Here is a 22,461-nt window from a genome sequence, read left to right on the forward strand (position 1 = left end):
TTTAAAATACAAGTTAATAACAAATTTGATGTACTGTAATGGCCTGATTTCTAGCCTAACTGAATCACAGACTCCCTACTCACAGAGAAGATTTGCAAAGACTAGTTGTAAGAGTGGAGTCTGTGAAACAGCTAAATAAATACAAAAAATGGAAGAGGAATCATTTAAAATTAAATGATTTCTTGTGGTTTTTATTTCACAATTCAAGTTGAAAATGAAAAAAATACCAGGAAAAAAGGCAAAAATATCACATTAAAAAATAATGTGAAGCTTTGAAGGTCACATGTCCCAGGATCTCCTGCAGCATGAAATGTCTGCTAGATAGAGATACTGAAAAGGCAACCTATCATTTGCTACCTTTTATAATATAGGAAAAACGACAACTTTTTTTTAACAGGAACTTGGTATGCAGGTAAGGACTAACAATGAAGTTAAGTGATTCCATGGCAAGAGACGATAAAATGGCTGTCCCAAGATGGCTCTGTACACAGTGGGGAAACTCCTTTGCATCATCTTAAGTTTAAATAATAGGAATTGAATTGCCGTTCCAGACACCAAATAACGGCAAAGATGAAGAGTACTCACAAAGGCTTCTTGTTTAAGATTGCACCCCCTGGGATTTGTCCCTTTGCAGCTCAAGCTGCAGCGCTAAGCCTCTCTTGAATAGCAGGGGATGTTAATCATTCCAAACAGGAGTAGTTTGGCACTGGTTTTGTGCTATCAATAAATGGTGACTTCACTTCATCATCGCCACTGTGAAGAGTCCAAACCTACCTCCACATTCCCCTCTCCTGTTCATTTGGTATCCACTGTCACAATATTCACATCTGTATGAGCCAAGAGTGTTTATACAAAAGCCTTCTCCGCAAGTATGAGGTCTTGAACATTCATCAAAATCTGCAGATGACAAAGAGAAGAGAAGCTGCTTCACCATCAAAGTATTTCTGAATGCTTGCATCTCCTCAAAACTCTGCTTTAACGAAACTCTAAGTTTGGATTTTTGAAGCTGTTTGCAAGCCACCTCACTGCACAGAGAGAATGAGTTTGAGAAACAACCAGGGTATAGGAAGGTGGCCTGTGAGCACCCCTCTGGCTGCAAACATGTGTTGCTGCATGTATGCAGTGCCCAGGCCAGCACTAACCTAAGGTGGACCACAGCCCCTTCAAGCTGTTTGTGTTGCTTTGTGAAGTCTGTGACTGTTTGCAGCTATATTTTAAAATATGGTTTGTTCCAGCTTCTACTCATTGAAAGAGTGTTGAATATTTGTATTTCACACAACAGGTGTTTTTACTAAATGGCAGTTTTCCTAAACAAGGACGGTGCTGAAAAAATTCTTGTTTTTCAACAAACAAACATTTGAAGAGGAATACCAGCTACTCAGGTGTTTTCCTCACCACAATACCTGGTGAGAGACAGTTAAATATACTTCCAGACACCAGTCCAGTACCACTGACATTGAGAAAAAAAAGCTGAAAAGGGGAATTTAGGAGGGTTTAGATATGCTTTTTTATCTTCTTATTTTCTAGAAAGGAGACTAGTTATTACCAACGCAGTCAGTTCCATCTTCACTGGCCATGAATCCAGCTTGGCAAATACATAGGAAACTTCCTTCTGTATTTTCACAGCGTCCAAGGGAACAGAGATGTGGTGCCTGATTACACTCATTGATATCTATAAAAGAAATGAAAACATAAGACTATAGAATAACATATTTAGTTTTGATTCTTTTTGTGCATTCTATGCCACACATTTGAAAGGACTGATCTTGTAATTATTTTAAATATTTGAAAAGGTGTATCTTTTTTCTCTCAGAGATGCAAAAAAGATGCATTAAATAGTTTTGGTTGGAGAAAAATGCTCCTATTGGCTTAGACTGTAAGAATATTGCATTGGCCTGAAGAACGTGACATGATTACATTTCAAATCCCTACACTGCGTGCAACATGAGCACAAGCTGCAAGCATGGAACATTAATAAAATTTGGATGAAATAAAGGGATTCTAAATTGCCACTTGGCTGTGTTGTGTGATTTACTTTTGAATACTGTAGTTGCACCTGATAGCATGTGTTACAGCGTGAAGCTGCTGAGCTTTGGTGGCATGAAGGTTTTACAGCATATAAGCTGTCGACACAATACACCCTTTCTGATCCAAGTTACCGAGGAACCCGTATGCTCTGAATGAAGAAAAGATACCGATACAGCTGCTTCCAAATCTGAAATGGCTCATGCAGAACCCATCTGTGCCCTGCCTCATGTTCAACAGAGGCCTCTGTTCTAGAATTTACTAGCTTAGAAGGGGATGAAGACCTTGCTTTGCAGATCTCTTACTGTGCTTCTCAGTTGTTTATGATATACTTTCTCTTTTCAGTAGCAGGCTGAAAGGAATGACCTAAAAAAAATGCCTGGACTTAGTCCAGCTGCAGAGCTGGTAGCTGGGTAAATCACTGTGAGAAACAAATTCATTCTTTTTCCAAACAGAAATGTATTTCTCCCTAGCAGTCTTTTAGATACCTGATATACAGCTGAGAGAAGATGGTCTGTCTAATTACTTTTTCTCTCACATCACAATGGGAAAGGCTTTCATTCCATTTAGTTAAATTCACACTCATTTCAGGGCAGCTGAAAGGCTATATTAGAGACTACCTCGCAAATTTTATTTGGCATAAAAATACTAGCTTGTAGTTTGGAAGGATTCAACATAGGAAAGAACTCCCGACTGCTCTTTAGGTATTTCCTCTAACCAGATTCTACATTTCAAGAATTTCATAGCATGGTTATTTCAGATTTTTGAAAGCATTGTTTCATACCAGTGCACTTCGTCTGCTGATCATTAAGTTTGTACCCCTCGTAGCAGATGCAAGTGTATCCCACAGGCAAATTAACACAGTGTCCTGCTCCACAGATATCAGGATTAACTGTACATTCGTTGATTTCTAAGCAAACAAAAAGAAATTTGAGGTTAAACTCTCTCACATAGTCCAGTAAGTGCACAGTATTCTGTAATCCAAGTAGAAAGCTCAGGCCTGAAAACAAGTGGAAATCAAGTTTGTGACTCCTGAGTTTCTGTAATGGATACCTTATCTGGAAGAATCTAGAAACCATCTAGGCTCTTCCTAGTGACGTAACCTTATGTCCCATCCAAGATCTATAAATCAGTACATAAAATTTAAAGTGAAATGAAGATAATATAGAATAAAAAAAAAAATATGGCTCAACCTTTGCATTGCACATTAAGAAAATAACTGTGTGAGTTTCTGATTACAGTGGGTATTCTGATTTACAGAATACTCATCTATTAATGGCTTGGATGTATTTTTTAAGATAAGGAGATTCAGACACGGGCAGCATTGGAGGCTGAAACCTTACAGTAGTTTTAGAAATTCCTGAACTATATGTGTTACTGCAGAAATGCTAATGACTGTGTCCAGTTGCAACAAACTAAGGTTACGCTGCAGTATGGAATTGTAATTCCTGAAAAAGAAAAAACTATTTGTAAAGAAGAACTATTTATCTGGATCACTTAGAAACAGGTCACATTTAAATTTAACTAAAGGTACAGAAATAAGGCACTCAAAAACTTCTCAACTTGAACTGCATTCAGTTTTTTAAATCACGTTCAGGATTTTGTCCTACAAATCTTACTGCACTTGTACTTTACTATCTCTTAAATATCTGAACAACATATTGATTTATAGTACACAGCAATTTCTAGTTATACTAATTTTCCAGAGGAAATAAAAAACAGAACATGGAAAACGACCATTTTCTTTTTACTAACTGATGTGAGTTCCCAGCAGGGTAACTTTGTCTGCCTGTAAGGAAGCTGGGAGCTGGCTGGCAGAAGGGGCACAGTCACAGAAGAGCTTACTTCCAAGTTCTAGTTTGATGATCACCACTAGACACACCTTCCTATGGGATTGGTGAACTGTAACTACAGCATACCAAAGGAAGCAGTTGAATGCTCACAGAAGGACAGGATACTTTCTCTACTCTCACAGTACATTCAGGAGAATTTAACTGCAGACAGAATTGTACAAACAACTGGGTGATTTAGACCCTGTGTGCATTGCATCAACTCAAAAATCCATTCCTGCATGAAGGAAAACCATTTTGAAGAGTTTATTTTTTATTAAAGTATGTGAAATTTCTCCCTCTGAATGGAAACCTCTTTGTAGGCCTAAATATCTCTACCAAATAAAAGAATGCATCTTACATGATTTACTAGGATATTGCAAGCACTTCAAAGTCTGTGTTCATTCTGGTTCATTCTAACCAATGAGACAGTGTAATGCTCTCATGTCTAAATATACTACGTTCACCTTTTTGTTTGTAAATGCACAGCAAAAGAAATTTTCATGTCTTTTGGACACAGCTGTCATTTAGGCAAATTTCAGCTGACAGGTGCATTACTTGCATTTCTGTTATTTTCACTTCTTGACACATAGATGTAGACGAGAATACTTTAACACATCAAAAAAGGACGAAACACAAATATCAAAAGAACATTTCAAAATAGATCTTACAGTAACTTCTCACCTGCTTTTTGTAGAACATTCTGATCTACATCCCAGGAAGTCTACATCCCTCAATGAATATGCTCATGTATACTTCACGAATACACATGTAGACTGTCTAACAACCTGACTTGTATCCAAGAAGTTTTCAGTTCTAGACTTTCCTCGCAGATCTGCAAAGAAAGTCCAGAACTGAATCTGAGATGGAATTATTAATTTTACATTCTATCCTTTTTTCGTGGGCACAAAAATGGCAGGTACATCCTGGAAGGACCTGGTCCTGGCTCTCTTGGCAGTAGCCTCATTGCTGTGCTGTTCTGTACTTTCTCTCTCTAGAGTATTCCTTCTGTTCTACAACCATGTTTTCTTCACTACGGTAATTCAGCAACAGCTCGGAACAACAGCGTCAAGAACTCAGTCATTTCTTAATTTATTGTAGTTCTAAAAAAAGAAGTATAATACCTGTAACTTGAGTAGGTGCAATAACTTGACTTGCACTTGAAGTAGAGACTTCAGGAGCCACTTCAACAGGCAAAGGAGGGGATGTTTTCTCAATCACTACTGTGCGACATGGAATGGAAATCAATCACATCCAAAAAAACCACCTTAAAGCATTCAAAAAACCCCAGCCCTTAAAGCATTCACACATGATACTGAATAAGTCAGGCACCAAGGAAAATTTAATTAGTTTATTCTGCTTGACATAGAGTAGAAAAAAATCAGTATAATTGGAGTTTTCATCATTCTAGTGCTTGTGAAAAAAACACTGAACTAAAGGAAGCAAACACAGTTGTAAAATTTTTGCAGCAAAAGTTATGCATAAATCTACAAGGAGTCACCCAAGCACAGTTTGCTCTTGACAGGAGTACAAGGCTTCACCTCTGCTGACATTAAAATTCTCAAATACATAATCCAAGATATCACTTTTTCTTAAAATATGTCTTTATCTCCTCAACAAGTCACCAAGCCAATGCCAACCTCTCAATTCCTCCCACTTCTGCTTCCATTATTTTTTTTTTGATCATGGAGAAGTTGCTTCTGAAGCTCCAATCATTTTTTCATTAACCTCTGTTAGAATTGTTACTTTCCTGTTCTTTTAAGAATTGTAAGCACTCTCTCACATTGAAAGAAAAGCCAAAATAAGTTACCTGGAAACTTTGGATGCAGGTTAATTGTTGAAATTCCAGGAGAAAGCTGAGGCTGCCCAGGCTCTAGATAAGGCTGCTTTTCTTGATCAATGGAAGCTAATTCCTAGAAGAATGATAAAAAAAATAACATTCTGAAAACATTGCCTTAATTCATAGCTGCCCACAAACTCCTGGCTTGACACACTGATAAAATTCTCATGAATGGCTTTTGATAGCAGATCATTAATCACCACCAATTTAAACCTGAATGAACATGGAATACTATGTTTCCACAATGGCAAACAATTTAACATTGATTTTACGTGAAGCAGTCTTTTCCTGGAGCTTCTAATTTTATCTTTGGCTTTGTCCCTCCATAATTCTCCCATTCTCTGGTCTTTAATTGCTTACAAATAGCATTTAAATGCAGTTCAGTATCACACAAAAGTATACAATCTCATCTAGGTCTCTGACCACTGTGAAAGAGTCCTTCTTAGCTACTGAACCCATCATCTTATTTTCATAGAAATGTTAGATGCTTGTACATCCTTAGGAAAATGAAATGGAGTACAGCTGCAGTTATTCACAATAAATCCCATTATCTTCAGCACAGAGAACCTGAAACCTCCAGAATGGGGGACTTCACACAGATACACACTTGCTCTTCTCCAACGAATAAAAGACATCCTAAACAAACAATGAAATTAACTTAGGCACTAATACTAGTCTCATAAGCAGGTGTCACAAATGCTTCTCAAAGCTTCATAATGTTTCTCTCAGATTTATTTTCTCTAGCTGTCAGTATCTGTGTCTCTTCTTCATACCCTCTGCATTTTTCAGTATCCTCTTTAAAACACAATCTCCAGAATGGGATAGAGCAATATATACCAGAACCTCCAACAAATGCCTCTAAGACAGGTTAAAGTAATCTCTTTCTTGTACCTCACTACCTGCCTGTTGTTGTATATAATAACAGCACAAGTTCTTTTTGCCTCATGGTTTGAACAGTAGTCCACAGACTTGTTTGTTCATTATAAATTCTAAATCCTTTCAGTTATCTTTTTCCCATCTTGTACACATGGTCTGCATTCTAATTCCCAGATAAATTACATCATGTTTTACCTGATCAGGAGCTGCTGTTGCCACTAAAACCAGAAAGAAAAAAGAGAATTAATCAGTTTTCACAAAACATTTTATTATATATTTTATCACATTTGAAAGTTGTTGTTGCCATGACACAAAAAATTCAGGCTCAAACCTCATTCCAAAACAGTGCAAACCTGAAATAATGTTCCTGAAGCAAGTGTAAAAACTAACCTGAAACCAGATCAAGATTCTACACACTGTCTAATGTTTCTTTATTCAGTATGCAGCTGCCTTGTAGGTTTCTCAATTGTTTACCTGCTTCCTCAGAAACAATTTGACAAACTCACAGGTTACTAACTCACTGATGAAACCTTTTCGATTCCTTACAAGGAATATCAACATTTGTAAATATTTTAAAGGTAAATTAATATCATAAGGATATATAACCTACCACTAACAAATTTTCAAGGATTTATTGTAAAAAAACCCAAACCATCAAGTTTTAAAATTTGTCTTTTCTTTAGACAAGCAAGAGTGGTTTGGGATTTTTTCCTCCACAAATATGACTTTTTTTCTGGGAAGGCATGGTAGGAATTTAATATAAGGTTTTATTTTCCATTGCAGCTTTCCATTTTAGAATTCATAAATATATATATTTGATTGATAATTTTTTTTAAGTCTTACAACAAATATGTACTATTTTCTGATCATAAAAATTATTGAGTTTAAAGCAGTCTCATTCTCCTTCCATGGTCTCAGCATCTGGTAGGACCTCCACCCAACATGTGAGAAGTGAATCACGTGAAGCAATCCCCTTGGCAACACGGACGCTCTGCTGTGGGGAGTGACGCCTCTGGGCCCTGCACTGTCCGCAGCTGCCTCGCAAAGACACAAACCATGGAAGACACATGCACAGAAATAGACAAAGACTAAGTTTTCCCACTCTCACCTTCTTGTACAGCCATCTCAGTCTCACTTTTCTGTGAGAAGGTCAGTGCCTCCACTGGCTCTTCCTTTGCTGGGAGAGGTGGAGGAGAAGTACCTTTAGCAACAGGTTGAGTAATCGGGGTCTTGCCAATGACAGGTGGCTGTACTCTAACTGCAGGGTGATGATATAGCTTGTTTCTGTGAGGGCCAGAAACCGTATAACCCATTCCACCAGGGCAGATTTCCTTAAAAGCAGCTAGATTTGGGATGGGAAAATATTCCTTTTAGGAGTCTAAAAGTGCAATATGTTGACATAGTGGAAAATATAATGACTACCACTAAGAAATTTAATCTCATACTGTATATACATTTTAACAAAAAACTTCTTAAAGAGAAGCTATGCATTGCATGCTAATATGACTGAGCATTCTCCCAAAAGCATGTTCTGGCTGTTTTTCCCAGGAGGCTTCCCCTCCAGTTTACCATTTTTCTTCAGTTATGATTATCTGTCATTATATCAAGATATTTCTTAAAATTAATTCCCTTCAAACAGTATATCCTTTCTAAGTATTAATTTAAATATGCAAATTGTCTTTATCATCTATACTGCATAATGAATGAAGACCACTGTTGCTATCATTCTCTTTTTTGTAGAAATCAAAGAAAAAAAAGCTCACCAGCCCTGTACTAGAGGAGCACAACACTACCAACCAGTAACAACACTGATCCACAGGATCCCACCTGACTACATCAGAGGCCTCATACCAGTCCAGATCCAAATTCCACTGAATTGAAAAAGGCTGGCTAAATACAAGATGAGGATCATAAAAAGCCAAATCACTACTGGAAGAGAGGGGAAATAATCTCATTTATAAAGCTGCTACAGAAAAAATTAATGAAAGGCAACAGCACTTGCTCTGATCTCTACAGGTGATCTATAAAAGCATCATGGTTTGCAGTTCTGCTGGAAGAGTAAAATGAGAAAGAAATACAAATCAGTCTTCCTCCCCACCAAAGAGAATACTCATGCTCCTGTCAGGGTCAGGAAGACTTTCAGGAGTCTTGAGGGAGCAGTGTTTCTTTGTCCTTATTGCTCTAGGTAAAGCCATGTTGAGGTGAAATAAATTTAGTCTCCCATGTGGGAATTCTTAGAGAGGCCTAAGGGGTGTGCCAAGTGGGGCATTGCTAAGTTCACAAATTCTGCTTTGAACACATCAGGGTTTTAAAATGAATTAGCATCTAAAATAAAAGCACAAAGTACTAGCTAAAAGCACTCCACAGATGAGTTAAATTATACATTAAATCACAGCATGCATTAATTGCACAATGTGTTTTAATGATGTCTTTGAAAATATGAAGAGTCAAACTAATTAAATTGAGTGGATTCAGGATAATGAAATACTTTTTGCTGGAATATCTGATATCAAAACTTGCTATAAAACAGCCAAATGAGGGTGGGAATTCTGGTCAAAGGAGTAAGATAGAAAATTTGAGGTCTGTCCCTTCAGATGCATACTTAGGATGCAGGAAATCTCGCTTCAGGTTGTATTCTCTCAAATGAAAGGTAGAAATGTGAGTCTTACTCTACCACAGCTCTGATAAGAGCTCTCAACACCTGGGCATACAAATCTGCTCTATCAGTGTTTCTTTAGGAGATGGTTTACTTTCTACAAATATTTAATAAGCTTTTTACTTCAATGACTTTTATACTAACATGGGATGCTGCAGTAAATACATTACCCCATTCTGGAGTATCCCACTTTCACACATTTTTCATAGAAAACTCTGAAACATTATGAATTTAACCTGTTACAGAAAGGAACATGTTTTTAAATCATGCAAGTAGTCATTAAATGGGAAAAACTCATCAGAATTTTTAACTCACAGACTTTCTCTCTGAAGCCTTTTCATTAAGAAAAAAAATCACTAAAGCAACCAATTCCATATGATACTTGATATATTTTTTGTGACCAGATAGCAGTCAACATAAGGATGTATTCTGTGCTCCAGCATACACACTATTAGGCATAAAGCCTCATGCAATATTCTCACAGATGTAAAACACCTGCACTTAAATTGCAAGTCATCTCATGAGAATGTATCTTTTCTCCATTAAAAAGCCATGGAAATGTTATTTATCCAAAAGTGAACTGGAGTTTTAAAATCTTGATCAATGATCTAGTGACCCAATGGTCTTGCAGGAAACAGTGGCTTTAAAAATCCATTGAAATGCTCAAAACTGTTGGTCACTTTCACTTCTTTAAGTCCAACTTAAGGAATCTGCTGCTCTCATCATGTCTCTGATACCAGCTGTGGATTTCCCAAAGCAGCCAGCTGGTTTGAAAATGTAAATCTTTATAAAATATTTCAGAGAAATACATAACCTGCATCATGACAGTGACATCTGCAGCAGCAGCTTCAAGTAAGCACAATGCATTGTCACTACAAATACTCAACAGACTGGACACCATGTATATTACAACAAGCAATGATGCTTCTAAAACAGATTAATTTGACCTTACATTTGGAAACAAAGAGAACATTAAATTGATTTTGCCTGAAGATTCCATAGGCATTTAAGTTTTAAGCAACATCAGGGAATAAAAAGTACTTGAAAACAGTGATCAGTATCTATAATTTTTGGTGTCTTAATCTATAACCAGCCAAAGTGAGAGTGGTGACCAAACAAGCTGATATTTTTGAAGTCCTTATATATTTAAATAACAGCAGAACTCCAATGGAACACTGATAATACAAGAGAGCTTTATGTATCAAGTAAGGAATTGTTTAAGTGAAAAATGGCATGAAAAGTTTAACTACTAGTTTATTGCTAAGAATTCTCTCTTCAGCACATTCCTCAAAATGGATGGTAAAGATATGAAGGAAGATGAGAAGGCAAAGAAATTACCATGCATATCCTACTAACTGTAATACAAACTATATTCCATGCTGTTCTGTAACCAAATTCTCAAAAGCTGCCATCCTTTCACCAGAGCCTTTAACAACTGAAGAGTATTAAATAAATTTTGGGTTACTTTTCCTGTATCTATAGTATGTACTCTGGTGGTTGGTTTGTTGTTTTTTTTTTTTTTTTTGAAAACATGCATAAAAAATTTAGGGGGATGGGGGCAAGAGCTTGTATTTTTAGTGGGAAGTTCTTACCTGTTCCTGGGAGTGGACACTTCTCACAGTGTGGGCCCCAGGCTTTGCCAACACTGCAACAGCAAAGCTGCTTGCTGAGCTGAACAGAAAGAGGATGCATGCATTGCTTTCCTGCACTAACAAACCGGTAGCAGGGTCCTTTCTCTTCAGCTACAGGGTTATCAGCTGCAATGGAAGTGGAAGAGAGGATGGTACTGTTCACAGGAAAAGCGAAACAGCGAAACAGCCCTAGATTTCCAACATCACTTAAATGGATTAATATTCTGTCTGCAGAAGTTTTATTTCAAACACCTATCTCAGATGAGAATCACAACATTTAAAAAAATCTTATTTTGCATCGACACTCCTGAATTCCAACTTACCCTAGACCAAGGATAAGAAGTATTTAAAAGAAAAACAACAACAACAACAAAAGTAAATTCAAAACCAGCAGTTGCCATGCTGCCACAATGAAGAGTGAGAATCGTCTCTCTCACTTGTACACAGCAGCTGAAGATCAGTCACTGGCACTACAGAGTTGTGTCAAGCTACAAAGCCAATAGAACATCCATCTATAAGCAGGCTATGTCAGTAAGACTGCAAAAGCATTAAGTACCATACATGACACTTTTTTTTAATAAAAGAGACAACTACATATTCGCATTTTGATATGCTTAGTTTTAATGTGGAAGAGCCAAAGGCCATAAGCTATGATTAATATGAGGTAACAGAAAGCTAAGACCCATCCAGCTTTCTAATTTATGCATACACATTAACATACATTTAACAGTTCTGGGTAACATGTTCACATAACTCAAAAAATACAAAGACTACCTGATTTTCAACATGACATGTAAAAGCAAAACCAAAACACAACAACCAACTCCTCTCTTCTGGTGTTCAACTGAAAAGCAGTATGAAGTTCTTCAAACTGCTGAGAAACTTTCTCAGTAATTAAGTGTCATTAACTAGTACCATAAAATTGTTACGCTGGGAAAAAAAAGAAGGACTCACCTATGACTTGAGACTATATTTGATAAATGTAAAGATAGCTCAGAGAAAGAACTGAGGATTATAGATATTTTTCAGTTGTACATATTCTTCACAAAAAAAATATAAAGTGAAAAATTTAGTTGTTCTTTACACTCTCTTCTCTTCTTGCAGAGGTAAGTGATCGCAACCAAAGTAAAAGCTAACTAATAGAGGGAAATATTTGCATTCATGTCATTCACAGTTTTTTCTTGCCCCTAATTCTTTCTTAAATTTGAATTCTTCTTAATGGGAAGGAAAATGTGCTAAAGACCATACTGGGTTAAATGTTTATTAATGGACTATCCAGATCAAAGCTGCAGAGGTGGAAAAGGGGAGAGCAGGACACAAAGATAATTTTGGCTGGGAAATTAGCAGAGAGAGGAGCAAAAAAAAAAAAAAAAGGAAACTCCAGGATACTGAAAAGGACTGAGTATATGTGGAGGCTGGATATGGTGTTGAAGATTTGGTGACAAGAAAACAAGAAAATCAGGAAAAGTTGGCAAGGATCCTGGGTAGCCACTGGTGGAGACCAAGCCTTCTGGGACAAAGAAACAGAAAAGAGGCATGAGCACTGAGACTGACTAAATAGAGTGAATAAACTGAGAATATGAGTTGGAGACAAAAAAAAAAAAAAAAAAAAAAAGGTGACAGATTAGAATAGTTGGGCCCAATCAAATAAATCTTCATCTGAAATTAACTATCTAACTTGGTACTTTAATTAGCAGTATTACTTACGTATGCATCTTGAGAGGGTAGGATCTGGCACAAATCCCATTTTGCAGGTACATCTGTAGCTGCCCATGGTATTCAAGCACTCACCATTAGGGCATACTCCCTGTAACTGACACTCATTGATATCTGTGGGAAAATTGAAAACAATCAGATGCTGAAACATGTATTAATACTTCTTTCTTCAGAAGTTCTCACTTTTTTTTAAAATATGAAGGAGAACTGTTACAAGTTAACACTCAAATCAACACTTTTCCCCATATTAACATTTGATTTATAACCTTTTAAAACACTGTTGAGAACATAATAGAAACAAAATTACATTTATACATCATTCTCAAGTACTCTGAATTAGAAAAACAAATACACTTTGACTGGCTTCTCAATCCCTCTTCTCCTGACTAGATTGCTTGCACAGTTCAACACAGCTCACGAGAACATTCACAGAGACAAGTTTTAACCAATGAATATTTTACAGGGGGTGGAACGCTGCTTGCCACATTTAATACAGTTTTTATTAGTATTTATGTTTAATAGTGCTCAACGGTTCATTACGCTGAAAGCAGCACAATGCAAAAATATCCTCTGTAGCCCAAAGAACCTGATGGCAAGAATATGCTGCAGGGAGCACAGAACACACCTGACATGAAAAGAATTGCAGCTATGGCAACACAACTTGTATGTCCCTTCCAACTCAGCGTGTTCTGTGATTCTGTGAACTGCTTTGATAAAGCTTGCTGTTACGAGGCCACCTGTGCAAGTGTTGCTTTCACGGTCTGACTGAATCATCCTCCCATGCCCCAAGCATTGGGTCTCAGGTCTATATCACCCTCATGGTTGCATCTGTAGTTCACTTACTCTTAAAAACAGAACCTGTTTAACAATCATCTGGAGACCATCTGTAACTATGCCAGCCAAACTAGTTTTTTGTTTCACGGGACAGCAACAACATAGTTTGCACTGATAATCCAAACCTTAAAACAGTAACAAAAATAAAAATTAAAAAACTGTCTAATCCATAATTATCTGTCATAAATTGTGAAGTGTCCTCTTTCAGAAAAATGGAGCAAGTACATTGAAATAGATCTACTTTAAAATATTTATGGGTATTATTTTTCCGTAAGACTTTCCCTCTCTATCCTTAAGGCTAGGAAAAAACACCTACCTTGCTGAGTAAACAAACTTCACATGGAAGTCAGAAATTCCAGCTAGCTCTTGGAAAATCAGGTATTAGTGATAATTTATCTAAAATATACAATATTTATTATCTTTCCTTTTGGCTTTTATAAAACCAACCTAATTTTATTTGACCTCATTGTATGTTGCTTCCTAATGCAACGCCATCACTGAGGGTAAGAGGTTGAATATACAAAATATAACAGATGTACTGAAGTTTGCATTTGGAAACCTACAGAAAGATTCCTTCTTCATTTTTCTTCATAAGTTTGGCTACCTGTCCCATGACACAAAAGTGCACAGTACAGCAGACTCTGGCAGTTGCCATATCAGCCACATTTTTTTCCAAATACTCAGTGTTGAGCTTATCCCTCAGCTCTTCCAGTGCTATACCTAATATAGTATCTTGACACCACCTGGATAAAGTTCACTTCTATGCACTTAGCTACATGTGACAAAGAGTAGTAATTTATATCCTAGAACTTTGGATGAAATGTGATGGAAACCACACGAATTACAAAGGATCAGCTCTGCCTCAAAGGAATTTTCAAGTGAAATTCCCAGACTACATGACTTTCTGACCTCAGAGGGAGTGGACTATTTAAAAAGGAGAATGGTATAAGAGCAGAAAAACCAGCTGAAATAGTTTTGTACAGCAGTCTACATTTGTCCCATCCAATGTTTAAGCGGGATGACATCCCATATAAGAACAGGAGTATCTTATTTAAGGATTGCATCAATACAGAATATTTATTAAGCCAGACTTTTATGCATGCACTTGAATTTTACCAGTTTCTTATGTTTTTTCATCAGACTAGCTTCTTTCTTTTACCCTCAATCTCAAAATATGATCAAAGGCACCTACACAGTTCCAACTGGTCCCAGAGGGAAGTTTATCACTATTTCAATACCATTATGATTTGTGTGTATTAAAGAAATGAACTTAAATCTTAACAGTTAGCAAACTAAAGACATTATTGAAACATCTCTAAGTAGAAACATAGTGGTGCTGTTGTACAGTTGTTGGGAGGAAAGGACATATTACTAACGCTCCATTTTCTAAAATTAGTCCCCACTAGGACCTGATGGAAAAAAGGACTCTGCAATATCTAGAAGCTAATACAAAGAAAATACTGGAACACTCAAGAACCCTCTATTGAATTTTCTACCTGTTGGCAATTTGGGTTGTCAGATCAGTCTTCAAATGCTAAACCACAAAATGATTCTATTTGCTTTGATAAAGCATTGTCTCTGGTGTCAGAAATAATAATAAGAGATCTTTTACTCTGAGTACAGGAAAAATGTCAATATATGGGTTCATTTCAAAATGAAAATCCTCAACACAGTTACACAAATACAAATTACATGCACACTTACGTGTAAAAACCACATACGGTTTTTGGAGGAAGAGGAAAAACACAGGAGAAATCGATACACATAATGAAAATAATTTCTCTACTCCCTACATTGTAATAGCCAGACATTTTTAAACAAATTTCTGCCTTTCCAAATTCTAAGTACACATTTTTCTTTATAGCAAAATTAACCTATACCACTGGAGGAAAATGGAAGACATCTGCCAAGCAACATACATAACATATCACTTTTTTGGTGACTTTTTCTGGAATTAGAATTAACAGAAATGCTTTGTCTAGTGAAAATAGCATTTAAGTTTTACATCAGCAAAGAGGACTGCTTATTTTAAAAAATGGCAATTTGACTTGGATTTTGTAATTCTTATTTTCAAGGAAAGACTAAGTCTCTTGTTTGCTAACCATTAAAACACATTGCTATTTACTTATATGTTAGCATGAAATGGATGGCACTTTTTCTTTCTATCTAGGAGGATAATTCTACCCTTCTACATGTATTTAACGAAGGTAAGTAATTACACAGCTTAACATAAGTGCATTTGTATTTTCAGTGTTAAAAATGATTAATGATGCATTCTTCATTTATTAGATGATACCTTTACTCATTGTTTGCATCCACCTTCATTTTAAGGAATATTTAAAATCTATATATGGATAAACTTTATTATTTGAATATTAAAAGTATGAATGTTCCAAGGCATCATTTACTAGAGTGGCTGATTTGTGGATACATAGGATCTTCCTATAATTCATGAATACACAGTCATCCTTCTTTCCAAATCATTCAACTATCCTACAGGAATCATTCACAGATGCTGTCATTACTGCCCCTGTATTCAATCTCTTCACAGATGAACTGTTCTTGTATGTCTTGTATTTAAAAACATAATCCCCCATTCACATGAGCTCTGCTATTGCTATTTAATGTGGGCACTTCTACATTTAAGTACCAGCTTTTGTATATGTAAATACCAACTAACATTCCTTCTAGAGTTCCTGATACAGATGTTCCTCTTGCTAAATTTGTCCAATTTTTAAAGTTAACTTCACTGTGCATGTTCCAGTGTCCTCAGCATGACTTAATTATAGTGTATTTTAATGCCTCCTTTCCTGGTCATGTCTACTCAATGAGCTCATAGAATTGCTGAGCTGATGCCCTATGCTGAATTACACAAGCTTGTCTAGGGATTCCACAGAAACAAGACAGAAGCTGATCAAAAAAAACCCCCAAACCCTCAAATTTTATAAAGAAACATATGTACATGTAAGAATAGTGTTTATTTAACAACTTGAGCAGAAAAAAAAAATTCCTCCCAGATTTACTACCTACTTCATTTCAGACTGTGGTAAAAGGCCACCTATCCAAAATGTTTCCTACCACCTGCCAGCCTGCCCAGCTGTGCAAATTGCCCTGGAATCAACTTTTTCAGGCAGCTGGAAAGGAAATGTAATTCAAGATTAGCAGACTTTTTTTTTCTTTTTAGCCCTCTATTTCTTGTATATGGACATAAAAATATTTCAATGTTACATTAGTATAGGAATAAGAATTCATTTGCTTCACTGTAAAAACTAGAGAAAAATGTCTGAATAATGTCCTGTGTACAAGTATGAACTGATGGCATACTTGAGGAGTAATTTGATCAAATGCCTTCATCTACACAGAGGAAATACTAAGGGGCTAGGTAGCAGTACTACAAAACCACACATATGAAAATAAAGCTTTCCAAAGACCAATTCAATACAGAATTTCAGTTTTTGAGAAAAGCGAGAGTAATGAAGTTCCATTGGTAAAAAGCCTCTGCGCTAGTGATACAGAAAAAAAGAGAATTTAAACAAGGAGATATTGCACATAGCACCTCACATGGTTCCATCAAGAACTCTCACAGTAAGCACTGCTATTTATAATTTTTACAGAACTGGTAAATAAAGCATTAATTTTTTAATAGTTGGTGTTTGATAATATGAATGACTTGACCCTTTCTCAGTGGTAGTAAATGGGTATAACCCCACTGGCATGAAAGAAGCACTGTCAGTTCTGCACTGACTGACAGCCTGACCCTTGCTTTTACCCTTTAGTATTATACACACCAAATACGTGGAACTGGTCCTTGGTATACTGTACTCCTAGATGTGATAGTCCATCTCCATGAAAGTTTGACTCACGATCTATTGAGATGGCAGTGGAAGCCACATGCCATCTGTGCCAGTTTGGCCAAATTTAGGAATACATTCTCTGAGAGAAGGCAGGTTACAACCACCCCTCCCGCACCAGGTTCAGGAAAAAAAACTTTTTCCTCGAAGGAAAGTGAAAGAGATAACAACTATTTATTTAACAAATACACAGGAAAAAAGATACTAATGCTAAATAATGAAACCTCTTGCTGTAGAGAGAAAACCTGGGAAAATTTCAGAGTCCTTCAGTAGTCTCTCTCTCTCCCTCCTTGGAGCTGGGACGGGGTGGTGGGCCCACCTACAGGGTCAAGGCCTCGGTGGAAATTCTTCCCGATGTATTCTGATGTTGAAACAGTCCAGCAGAGAAAAAAGGGAAAAAAACCAAGTCCCAGGAAAACAAAAGTTCAACTCTCTGTCTCTGCCTCTCCAGAGAAAAAGAAAGCCAAAAACTGGCTGGAAAGCAAGCTGCTTCCTCCCGCTCCCACTGCTGCAGAAGCAGACCGGTTTTATCACTGTGTCCTTGGAACATGAAAACAAACTGCTTTGAAAAAGTACACTTTCCTCTCTCCCCTCTCAGGCTCAGTTTAAAGGCATAGAAAGGTATATATACTAATTTCTGGGCATAGTGCAGCGATAGGGAATACAACATCAAGTCACCCCAAGACACCATCCCAGCGGCCCCATTGGTAACTCTGCTCTCACAAGTTCATCCAAATACACAGAAGCTTTGCCACAACCAGGGTCTTAACAGTGATGCTGCAGCACTGTACAGATGAGTCTGTCATACATGAAATCCCTATTTGTGCTTGGTCTTTGCATATTAAGTGCTTTAATTAATTAAATTTGAGTTAATTATTTTTAAATTGAATGTTACAATTAACCCATCAGCCCAGGTACAAAAATCCAGTTCCATTATCGGTGTTTTCAATTGTTTAAAGTAGTTTATTAAGAGAGTTGCACCCTTCCCAGTTAAAATTTTCCCAGTTAAAAATCACTAACTTGCCCCTTCTCAAACTTCAAACCACCTATACACCATAAGAGTTGCCTTTCCTGTGTTTACTGTATACTTTTACAAGTGTTTTGAGATGTGTTGGACTTGCATTCTGATTCCAAGGCCAAAACCCCACCCAGTCTTAATAGCCAGCAGCTATTTTTAGCCACAAAGCCATTACTCTGCAGGCAAGCTCCATGGCAACCTGAATACCTGAATTTTAATGATGCCATTGTATTCCCTTATCTCAAACTGATACCCCCTCCCCCCCCCCGATAATGATGAGCCATTAGTGGACAGAGATGATCTATCAAAGGGAAAGCACCAATCACTTTAAACCGAAGGGGCGGGCTGTGGGCAGACTGGGGGCGGAGCAAAAACTATAAAAACGACGAAGCGGAGAGGCAGGGTCTCTTTTCCCCTCTTGCTCTCTCCAGACCAGCTGTGGGAGACGTCGGTGCTGGGGCATTCAAAGCCTTACCCCTTTTAAGGGGCTTTTAGTAATTTTTTTAAAGTCAACCCAGCACTGCAAGTTCTTTTTCCCTTCCTGAGGTCTAGTGCTGTCTCAGCCAGAAGATCTCAAATCCCTGCGCTCCTGGGGCATACCATCTACTGAGCCATAGGATCCCAAATTTTTATATTTTTCTAATTTCTGTAATTTTTCAATTTTTCTGTTTTCAATAAATTTATCTTTTTAAGAGTTGTCTCATTTCTCACAAGTCTGCTATGCCTCAGCTCCTCCTAGACCCTTTTCTAAGCTTGATATATGGTGAGGTCAACCACCACACTATCCAGAGCCAACACTGTGCTCCCAGCTTCAAATAACTCAGACACTGTAACCAAACTGCTGCTAATCTATCCCACAATCTTCCCACAGAGGAGAACTTAAAACAGGCTCTCTTAACAACAACAGTTGGCGTTTGATACCTTCCCACACATTTTTATAGGTCTTCTGGGTGTCAGGTCAGCCTACTCTCAGAAAACGCAATGTGTTAATGACTCACTGCCACCGAATTTCCTGGTGAAAAAAAGCAAGCTGTAACAGCCATTTTCTAACTGAATGCCCATCTGCTCATGTGGAGAGTAGGACTACGAACACAGTACTATCTTTGTGACATAAAAAAAAAAAGTCAACAAAAAACCAACTCTCAAAACCAAAGAAGCAAGGGAGGAAAGTGGGAACAACGTAAGATGGTGTTCATTTAAACAAGTAAGCACACAGTAGCATTGAACTTGCTATAAACCATGACAATTACACAGCTTTACTAAGTCCAAAAGCAGATTCATCTTCAAAGAACTTTACATCCATTATTAGCAGATAGAAGATGGAAATGAATGAGTAACTCAGATAACAAAAAGAAAATTTACTTTGTTCAAGTTTTTTTCTGCTTACTTTTTATCAATGTTCACAAAGAAATTTTATTTGGATTTTTGTCCACTGTAAGGCAAGCATCAAGGTTTCACATTAGAAATACCACAAAGCATTTTACCAGAATCTTGGTCCACATATATTTAACACAATTAGATGAAGTTTTTACTCATGACCACACATAGACACTTGCACGGGCTGAGTATCACAATACTAAAGTAAATGTCGTTCAGTCTAAGTGCAGGCAACAGTTAATAACACCTATTTTCTTCTAATAACTGTGATTTAGAGAAGGACTGAATACTCCAGAAGAAATAAAAAAATGCAGAAAGCTTCTGAAAAACAACCTGACCCTTATCTGTTACTGTTAAAGATCAAAACCTCCAGTGATTTTTCAACATCTCCACCTGTATTTCCTGAAGTACAGATTTACTTGTTCAGCTCTCTTACATACACTGCACACTGGAGAATCACAATGACTGAAAAAGAAATGCATCAATCAAAACTTCAAATTCCGTTCTAAGGTACTTAAATTTCACACCCAATGGAAGGTCTCCCTCTTGCTGATGTAGAGGTATTTATGTGCAGAAAGGTAGAATGCAGTAGAATCTTTCTCAACTGAATGACAATGCACAGAACTCAGTGCTGGAGGGGAGGACATGTTGCAGAAGGTCTTAACTTCCAGTATTCTGCTTGCATTCTCCAATTCTACACTGGCTTTTAAATTAAATTAAAACAGTGTTTGTGACTGCATTAGCTGCTGTTCAACATTACTTTGGTTCTTTACTGGAAACCTACGGGCAACTTCTCTCACATTTCCTGGAGCAATGGTATACCTAATTCAATCACATCCAGGAAGTGAATAATTTCAGCTTTATTCCAGGATTAATGACATTGTAATGCAGACTGAGTATCCTTTATCCAAGAATAACAAACGATGCTAAGTGTAAACATCAGATCCTAGGAAAAATTCCTGTGCCTGCTTAAAACGACATCTGTACTTGTCACTTACTGTTGAAAGAATATGCTTTGCTTGGTTACTGTAAAACATGCCGAGTTATTTACTACATCATAAAGCTCCTTTAATTTCCCCTTTTACTGAAATACCTTACTAGATGCTTCAGCAAGCAAAGACGGAAATGCTTCACAGCCTGCTTCTGTTCTACCCACTAACAGGCCAACACAACCTGAAGGTGATGGCTGCTACAGCCAAGCAAAGTGGTGCAGAAGGACTACTGATCAGCAGAGAACTGCTCTGCCACAGAGCACCCCACAAAAGCTGATGTTGGGAGTATCAGCTCTGCAGTGTTTCCCTTCAGCAGCTTCCAGCTGTAAGACTAAGAGAGGTTCACTGTGTTTTGGCTGTGTTAACCATTACAACAGCTTCTCAGACCACCCAGGCCCAGCTGGCCTAATGCAGAAACACTGAGGTGGTGTAAAGCTGTCTTCTCTGCCTTCAGCCTAGTAAGCCATTCGGACACACTGAGCAAATCTACTGCCTACCCTTTTCAGATAGGGAGCAATGCCCATATTTGGTCACAGACACACAGGAATTTGAAACACTCTTATAAAATTTAATTCATTCTTTCATTTCCCAGCTTAGCACATTGAATTTATGCTCATCAAAATCATCACAGCTTGGAAATTTTAACCATATCTAAGTATTATCTTAAAATTCTACAACCAACCATACATGTTGATTAATGTGTTGTGCAGTCTTCTGATATTACATTATTTAAATCTATCTATTCATTTTAGAGAAGACATTCTTACTCAAGAAAAGCAGTCTGAATTCAGAAAGGTCAGGGTTTACTGCAAGAATTTAGAACAATGCAAATACAAACAAAAATAGTCTTTAATTTGTTTTTTGAAAGAAACCATTGCTACTATTGATGTAAATAATGCAGTCAAATTTCTTTCCAGGAGCACTGATAGCTTTGAAACTATAGGTTCCACTACCAAAATGGGATCAGGGTTTGATTTTATTACTATTTTATGTTGAAGTAACTAAAAGGCATTTAAAATTTTCATAAATAAGTTTGAAGAATGTTAAGTGATTGAGTATTAATTAAAAAAAAATTCCTCTTTTGAAACCATAGATCTCACTTGTATCACTGAGTTTGCTATGTTACAAATTTGGCAGGTGATTTTTGATTACATGAATTAATATGACTCAAAAAACAATGAACAATTCAGATTTTCAAAGTGACATTACGTGCACTAGAGGAAAACAACATATAATTTCACAATTTTTAAGACAACATATAACAAGGTATGAAAACTAAATATGCACCTGCTTTCAGCTAGGACAGTCATGACATCTGGAAGATTCTTATAAAATTTGGACCAAGAACAGGAACTTGTAGAAGCAAGGACTTCTAGTCAGACCACCACAGCCCTGGTAACTTCACTGAAATACTCAGAATAAACTTGTGGCTAGAAAAATACTGCAGCCCATCTCACCCCCTCTGTCCCAAGTGTCTGGTGCTGGAGGACACAAGCAATCTTAATAGCTGATCATAGGCCTAAGCACTGTGGAAAGATAAATTTCTGAAGGGGGACTTCTACAGTTAGCTCTCAAATCCTATCTCTATGCTTATTAAAAACTGACTGACTTTGTTTAAACTACTAAGCAATAAAACCAAGTGGAAAATATTTACCTCCTTCTGATGCAAAGAGAATGACTTCTCTTTCAGTAAGACCCACGCACCCTTAAAACACTTCACTGCATTTAAGCAAAGAAAGCCTTCTAGATCAATTATATACTAACTAGAATTTGCCAAAGTATTTAGGCAACATCTTAATTAAGAATATCCTAGAGG

At 37.1% G+C, this 22,461-nt stretch overlaps 1 protein-coding gene across 8 annotated transcripts in view; it reads right to left on the minus strand.

Moving 5' to 3' along the window:
* LTBP1 (latent transforming growth factor beta binding protein 1) overlaps nucleotides 1–22,461 on the minus strand; it is a 194,648-nt gene that overhangs the window by 57,942 nt on the left and 114,245 nt on the right. For 3 of the 8 annotated variants that reach the window (XM_032102534.1, XM_032102531.1, XM_032102529.1), the window contains exons 10-18: nucleotides 12,565–12,687; nucleotides 10,819–10,983; nucleotides 7,679–7,912; nucleotides 6,766–6,788; nucleotides 5,665–5,767; nucleotides 4,979–5,077; nucleotides 2,810–2,935; nucleotides 1,547–1,672; nucleotides 775–897 (exon numbers count right to left, since the gene is read on the minus strand). In XM_032102534.1, coding sequence (XP_031958425.1) covers nucleotides 775–897; nucleotides 1,547–1,672; nucleotides 2,810–2,935; nucleotides 4,979–5,077; nucleotides 5,665–5,767; nucleotides 6,766–6,788; nucleotides 7,679–7,912; nucleotides 10,819–10,983; nucleotides 12,565–12,687 — 1,122 coding nt within the window. The remainder of the gene's footprint in view (nucleotides 1–774; nucleotides 898–1,546; nucleotides 1,673–2,809; nucleotides 2,936–4,978; nucleotides 5,078–5,664; nucleotides 5,768–6,765; nucleotides 6,789–7,678; nucleotides 7,913–10,818; nucleotides 10,984–12,564; nucleotides 12,688–22,461) is intronic. The other 5 variants (XM_032102532.1, XM_032102536.1, XM_032102530.1 and 2 more) reach the window with 4 other exon arrangements.

This window comes from Corvus moneduloides, chromosome 3, assembly GCF_009650955.1.
Source record: "Corvus moneduloides isolate bCorMon1 chromosome 3, bCorMon1.pri, whole genome shotgun sequence".
Lineage (NCBI taxonomy): Eukaryota > Metazoa > Chordata > Aves > Passeriformes > Corvidae > Corvus > Corvus moneduloides.